This window comes from Xyrauchen texanus, chromosome 11 (assembly GCF_025860055.1).
Source record: "Xyrauchen texanus isolate HMW12.3.18 chromosome 11, RBS_HiC_50CHRs, whole genome shotgun sequence".
Classification (NCBI taxonomy): domain Eukaryota; kingdom Metazoa; phylum Chordata; class Actinopteri; order Cypriniformes; family Catostomidae; genus Xyrauchen; species Xyrauchen texanus.
In genome coordinates this window covers 11,696,797-11,703,942 of record NC_068286.1, presented here as the reverse complement: position 1 = coordinate 11,703,942, position 7,146 = coordinate 11,696,797, and the positions used below count along the sequence as shown (strand labels likewise).

The 7,146-nt window shown below is 37.1% G+C and overlaps 1 protein-coding gene across 1 annotated transcript; it reads right to left on the bottom strand.

Annotated features, from left to right (window-relative positions):
- Positions 1 to 1,005: 1,005 nt before the first annotated feature.
- On the bottom strand, positions 1,006 to 5,839 carry LOC127651877 (40S ribosomal protein S6-like). The gene is made up of 6 exons (XM_052137916.1): positions 5,756 to 5,839; positions 5,113 to 5,244; positions 4,619 to 4,829; positions 4,088 to 4,234; positions 2,034 to 2,191; positions 1,006 to 1,138 (listed from the first exon to the last, which is right to left on the bottom strand). Exons 1-6 carry the CDS (start codon positions 5,759 to 5,761, stop codon positions 1,043 to 1,045), a joined length of 750 nt encoding a protein of 249 aa, XP_051993876.1. The 5' UTR covers positions 5,762 to 5,839; the 3' UTR covers positions 1,006 to 1,042.
- Between the last annotated feature and the right edge of the window lie 1,307 nt (positions 5,840 to 7,146).

Genomic DNA, 7,146 nt, shown 5'->3' with positions numbered 1-7,146 from the left:
TTTGCATTTTGACTGTCTTGGTCTAAGCAATGCTAAAGGAACATTTTGCATTAATTTCCATGAATGCGTTAGTGACAGGAATGCTCAAAGCCAAAATACCAGAGCTGTATGTTTGGGGCACTGACGTGCTTCAGCAGAGCTGTCCGTGAAACTTCAGTGGCATACACTGCACTCTCCTTTTTTAGGGTCACCTGTAACTGGTTTTAACCATGTATATTTTTTCTCCCATTTTTATTATACAAACAAAAGATGCTTTTTCTTCTCGGGAGCTCTGGATAGATCATTTTTTCTGTTACACCATCCAAATTCCAAAGCGACTAACAGTACACCTATAAAAAGGCAGCCAATCTGGAACAACCTGAGTTTAAAGAGATAAGTTCACCCAAAAGCTAAAATTCTGCCACTTTTTTCCCAAGGAACACAAAAGGACTACCATTCACTTTCTTTATATATATTAGAAAACAGATGAAAGTGAATGGTTACTGAAACTGACACGAGTTCCACACAAGTAATCATCAAGTTCTGGACCAAAAGAGTGAGCAAAGGACAGAATTTATATTTTTGGATGCCACAACTCATGACCTAGTACTTGCAAGGCACACACACAGGTCAGCCCTGAGATAACCTAGAATCATCCATAGTCATCCACAGCTCAAATGTGTGGCTCTTTTGTTTAACTGAGATTCAAAGGGCATATTGCATGCTAAATCTAAACATCTTTGGCCTTAAAAATCCTCTGAACTTACTATAGTTATGTCTCAATTTAAATAAAAACTGAAATCACAGAGCTCAACACAGAATAATTGAGTCATACAATGAGGCATTTCTACATCAAGTCATCTCTACCAACAAATATTAATACATTTTTAAAGTTATGTTTTGCCAAATAAATAAAATTAATGCAGAATGGACAGGATAAGCAACTCGTCTATATAATAACCAATTCAACTTGTTAGGAATGTTCCACCTTAATCCATATGGTAATGAAAATACAAAAACACAGAATGATCAGCAAAACCAAATTTTATTTGTTAGGAACGCCTCATTTCTGGCTAGACTCCGACTTGGACGTTGAGGCTCTCAGAGAGGAAAGACGTCGTCTCTTAGCAATCTTTTCATGACGTTTTTCTTTGGCCTCCTGCAAAACAGAAAAGGAACATTAGATGCTCATTTGCTCAGTTTTTTAGCAATTTAAATTAAGATCTCTATCCAGTAGGGATGCACCAATTTATCGGCCAAACATTGGTATAAGCCGATATTCGCCTTGTTGAATAACATCAGCAAATACGATGTCATTCATTGATGCCCGTGGCCGATGTTTATCTGCGTAGTTACCAAGCTGCAGATTTGGAGAATATATAACAGGTGGTAATATAATACCAACATCTAAGCGTTCAACTCTGGTGACTTTGAGATTAGCATTTATCCATTTTCTTGAGTAGGAGTAGCATTCATGTAACTATTAGCTAGCATTTCTTCCATCAGCATTGTATTCATAAATATCCAGAAACTGTTTTACTGTGCAAGAAACCGCTCCAAATGATTCTGTGAGAGCACGCTCTGAACGAATTGTACTGAATCACAAATCAATTCAGACCATTTTACAAGCCCATTTGGACAATTCACTGAAAATAACCAACTCAAAGAATTATTCATTCGCAAATAGGGCATTGCTAGTTCTTTTAAAGAGCCAAAAGAAATACGGGGCACATTTCATGATTGGTGAAATATTCTGAGTGGAAATATTTCTCAGGTCAGTCGGCGCACTCATGGAACGCACAGTGCGTACAGCCGCAGGTGTTCGCTTGCAAAAGTATGGGAAGGTATTTCCTAAGAGGCCAATTTTTGTTTCGTAAAGAGGCTCAAGTTTGTGCTTAATGGAAACACAAGAACTTTATATTCTAAACACAAGAGCTGAAAGATATCCCTATTTATGTTTGTATTTATTATTTATCTTTTATTTTATTGCTTTTATAATCCGTTTTACATTTAAATTTAAAATTTAGAAACCACCACCAATCAGCTTTTCGTACCTTCATCCTCTTGGCCAGCAGCTTGGCGTACTCTGAGGCCTCCTCCTTGTTCTTCAGAGTGCGCTGCTTCTTGAGAGCAATACGTCTGCGCTTGTGCTGCAGCACACGTGGTGTAACCAGACGCTGAATCTTAGGGGCCTTAGTCCGGGGCTTCTTACCTGTCAGAAAGAGCACAAACGCTCATGAGACTAGGCAAATTTCCCACTTTACATCCTTGCAGTCCATGAAGTTACATTAACCAATGTACCTGAAGTGATCCCAAAACAAAATATCAGGTGAAAAATTTCCTGAAGTCCATCTAAAAAGCAGCAGATGGCTACCATATTAAAGAACTGGGTGAAAAGCAAGCTAGGGCCCCACTATTTACAAGTGTGTACTTCCAACCAAACATTAGTATATTTACTAAGCACAATCCATACTCCAAACTATTCTACAGCATGTTGTGCCATTTACAAATACTAAGAGAAACAATCTTATGACTGAACCTAGACCAAAACGGAGCACCACTGAAACGCCACACCTTTACATGCACATTTTAAAGCTAGACAATTGACTAAATTAATCAGTCTGTACATTTGCAGTCTTAGTCTACATTTATTACAACTAGTCTTTGTTAGAATTTTGACAGAGCAATGCAGTACAACCAGCCACTGAGAACATGATCAGGTTGTTATCCGGATAGCAGCTCCACTATTGTTCTAGCACCACATTCTCTCCCCTTTTAAGCTACTGACCAGCCAAAAAGGGTCTACAATGTGCAATGTAAACCTATATTAATCAAGCTAACCATTCATTCAATTGCTTTACAATTTAAAAGACTGTGGAAATCATTAAAGGGATAGCTAACAAAAAATAATAAAGATTATTGATATTTTATCTTACACTTATTGTGTCTCAAATAAGACATTCTTCCTTTGAACACAAAAGGTGATGTCAGAAAGACAGCCTTAGTCACCATTCACTTTTATTGTAAGGAAAAAGTAACAATGAAAGTGACCGAATAAGAACAACAATGAAATTAACTGGTAATTAAGGATGCTTTCACATTTGGTTTGATTGCTTGGACCAAACCAGAGTCCCCCCCTCTTGCTGTCTCGGTTCACATATTTATAAGATCATGATCAAAGAACATGTTTTAAGTCAGCGATAAAATCCAAAAACAACTTGTCATAAACAGGAGTACAAGCGGCAGCTGTTTAACACTGTAATTAGGCAACAATTCAAGAAGACATCAGCTTTGCTGTAATGAAAGTATTTATTTCTTTGGATTTACCAACAAAACTTTGCATGCACAAAATGACAATTATATTCTTCTGCCATGGATGCATTGGCAATGGGTGTCAGATGCAATGATGTGAAGAACATTAGTGTTAATCTGCCGCAAGCACGCAGATGTGTTGCAAGATATGAGAATAATATGAGCTGCTCTCTGAATGGGATTTATTTGGTCAAGCTGGTATGAGAAATTCATTAAACCATAATAATTGTGATCGAAGACGCAAATTAAACATCATCAACAGTGGTTCAACTCTGTGATTTGGTACAATTCTGTTCATATGAAACTCACCCCAGACCGCCTATTCAAGTGGACTCGGGTGTGCACCAGAGTTTGGAAAACAGCGTTCACACCACCCAAAAGAACCAACTTTTTCCATTCAAACTCAGGTGCGCAGCAAAGTGCTAGTGTGAAAGCACACTAAGAGTGTAATATTGCCGATCATCATGTTCATCATAAGGAACATCATAAAGTGATTGTTTATGGCAATTTCATTTTTCGGTGAACTATCCCTTCAATGTACTTTTTGTTCCTGCCAGTGTTTAATATATTTAATATATTTTTTTTAAACAAGTGTAGTGCATTAAACATAAATTATTGTAATCAGATTATAGTTACTATCTAGCAATTAATCACAATTAAATATTTTATCGGACAGACAGTACTTTTTTTGGTTACAACACTGGTGCCTGCTAAAAAAAAAAATTGCAGAGATCATAGCCAAAATGTATTTATACACTCAAAAACGTGCTAAAACTTTTAGCATAAGCAGTCAAACCTTCTTTAGTGAGGGGTCTCCTGACCACATACTGCCTGACGTCATCATCTTTGGACAGGTTAAAGAGCTTGCGGATCTTGCTTGCTCTCTTGGGTCCAAGTCGGCGAGGGACAGTGCTATCAGTAAGCCCAGGAATGTCCTTTTCACCTGATGGAAGGAGACAGAGCAAATGTTAGCTCTCATTTGTCAACAAGTTGGGTAAGTAAATATAAACATCTAATATACTCTGACAGAAAATGAAGGCCTGTATTTTTCAACATAATAATTGATAACACACCACACTTGCACAGAACTACTATCCCCATTCACTAAAAACATTGCAAGAATTTTGACAGAGCAATGAGTACAACCAGACACTTTGAATTTCAGGTTGTTATCCGATTAGCAGCTCCACTGTTACTATGGCACCAAACTGTCCCCCCTTTGAGGCTACTGACCAACCAGAAAGGGTCTACTGAAGTGCCTGCTCCCAAACCTACAAGTTTCATAGACGTATTAACATCACTTAAATAAAAAGACATTTACACTTACCCTTCCTGACAATGACCAAGTTGAGAACACTAAGGTTGGCATCAACAATGCAGCCACGGACAGACTTGCGTTTGCGCTCGCCAGTACGGCGAGGGCGGTAACAGGAGTGTCCCTTGCTGAGGAGGAGACGCACACGGCCATGGGTCAGCACACCCTGTTTCATGGCGAAGCCCTGTTTGTCATTGCCTCCGCTGATGCGCACAACATAGCCCTACAAAACAATATCAAACATTAGGTATCAATTTTAAGGTCAGGAATATCAAACATTAGGTATCAATTTTAAGGTCAGGTTAGAGCTGTTTAAGTCGAGAGGATCAACAACTGAAATTGGGAGATCAGTGTAGTTATAGCTCCTAAGAATAATGTAACCTAAACGCAATCTAAAGGAGACTGAAGTAAATCAAGACAAGTTCAAATTAACGAGACAATAAAATGTTCGAAATATACAACTTCACATGACAGCCACAGGTAGTGTTCCGTGCTTAACCACTTACCTTCCACTCATCACCCAGAGTGTCTGCAGCCACCTCTGTGGCCATGCGCTTCTCATAGAAAATCCTCAGTTTACGCTCATCGTCAACTTCTATCAGCTTTTGGCAGCCAGTGGCGGGGAACGAAATATTGAGCTAGAGGAACAAGTATAATTCATATAAAGAGAATAAACACAATGCGGAAATATAACTCAAGTGTTCATAACATCTTTCCTCGTATAAAATATTTGGAATTGTGAGGTCCAATATCGACACGTAGAAACGCGAAGTTAGCCAAACAACCGCTAACGATATAGCAGAACATATATCAGCTTGACACTCTATATAATGATTCCTACGATGTTTGAACATTGTAATTAGAGGGACTGAATCGGCGACAAAGGCGGACAATTCACCTCTACTCACCACACTACAAAACTTTTGTAATGCGCTCCTTGCATGTCTATTCAGGGCGCCGCCATGTTGTACTGACACGGCAGCACTACGAATCAAACAAAATCAGCGTCCATCCACCATACTGATTGGACCTAACTAGCTTCACACAACTACATCGAATTGTTTTGAGACTTTAAAATGCAACTAGCTCTATATGTTACGCATTTAGTGGCCGCTTAATCTAACACAATTGCTATTTTAATCCTCCTACCTTCATTATGGAGGACTTTCTCGCTTGAAGCCCACCACCGAAAAGAGAACGGATATCCGCCTCGTACTCTCACATAAACTTCCGAGTTATCGCGAGATTTGAGAATACACACTGCTCCTTTTTTTTTAAACAGCGGTTGCAGACCTTTTTCACACTCTAGGATTTTTTTTATCCTTTCAGAGTTTTTATTTAGAGTTATTATCTGATGTAAACTGTAATATGGAAAATATACAGCTTGAACTTCATCCATTATATTGATTCTGTTACGTCTAAGGCAAATTTATAATTTTATTCATTTTTTACTTTTTGACCAGTAAGACAGGTACATTACAAACCTGGTACATGGCCTGGTACAATAGCAAACATGTCTTATCCAGACAACAGACAAGCACAATAAAACAAAGGGGGGAAAAAAAACAGTCACATGAGAAATATTTAATGGATGAGAAACTAAAGTACAAAACATAAATAAATAATATATAAATAATAAACCTTCTTCTTCATTGACTTCAATGATAAGAAATAATGGCAAAGCTCCTTGAGAAATGTATAAAAGTTCAGTACTGTTTTATGAATTTCCCCAAGAATAATAATTATGTTAATTGCTAAGTCGTGTGTTCTTTCTTTAGCAAATATACCAAATATCACATTTTCTTTTGTTAATTCAGAGAAATTGTCAAATTTAGGAAATAACCAATAATGTAAATCTTCCCAGAAGGCATTAACAAATTTACATTCTTAAGTGTTCTGTCGTTTCAATTTGTTCATCACAAAATGAGCAACTGTTACGATCTAGACCAAATCTGCGTCTTGTTAAGTCTATAGAAGGATATATTCCATTAAGAGTTTTAAAGTGGATTTCCTTTGCTTTTGGTATGATTGGAAATGTAAAATATTTTGTTCTCAATTTCTTAACCTCATCATTAGAAAAATATTAGAAAATTATCTTTTTTTTTTTGTGAAGAAAATTGATATAATTCATTAAAAAAAACATTCCGGATCGCGATGTTTGGCAATGTCAGGTAAGTAAGAGCTAGTCCATTCACCAAGAGTTTAGGAAGATAAGGAGTTACATTACTTTGACATAAACTATAAGACATTTGAATTATAGATTGTGGGATTGCTTTGATAACAATATCATACTGTTTTCGGTCTTTTATCTTAAATTTTGAACAAAACAATCTCAAAAGGTATAATGATTCCTGTATTTTCCAAAAGGCATCACAGACCATATTCCTCTCTCATACCAATTGTTGTAGAATAAAGACTTGTTCCTAAATACCACATATCTACAATTCCATAACGGGATGTTATGAGGGCTAAAATTGTGCTCGTAAACCAATTTCCAATAAAATAATACCTGTTAATGAAAATCTGATAACTTGACAGAG

Coding starts and splice junctions, on each gene's coding strand:
- LOC127651877 (XM_052137916.1), bottom strand. Junction 4,830..5,112: donor CTCTGGGTGATGAGTGGAAG/GTAAGTGGTTAA, acceptor ATTGTTTTGTAG/GGCTATGTTGTGCGCATCAG. Junction 2,192..4,087: donor GAGACCCCTCACTAAAGAAG/GTTTGACTGCTT, acceptor TCTTTCTGACAG/GTAAGAAGCCCCGGACTAAG.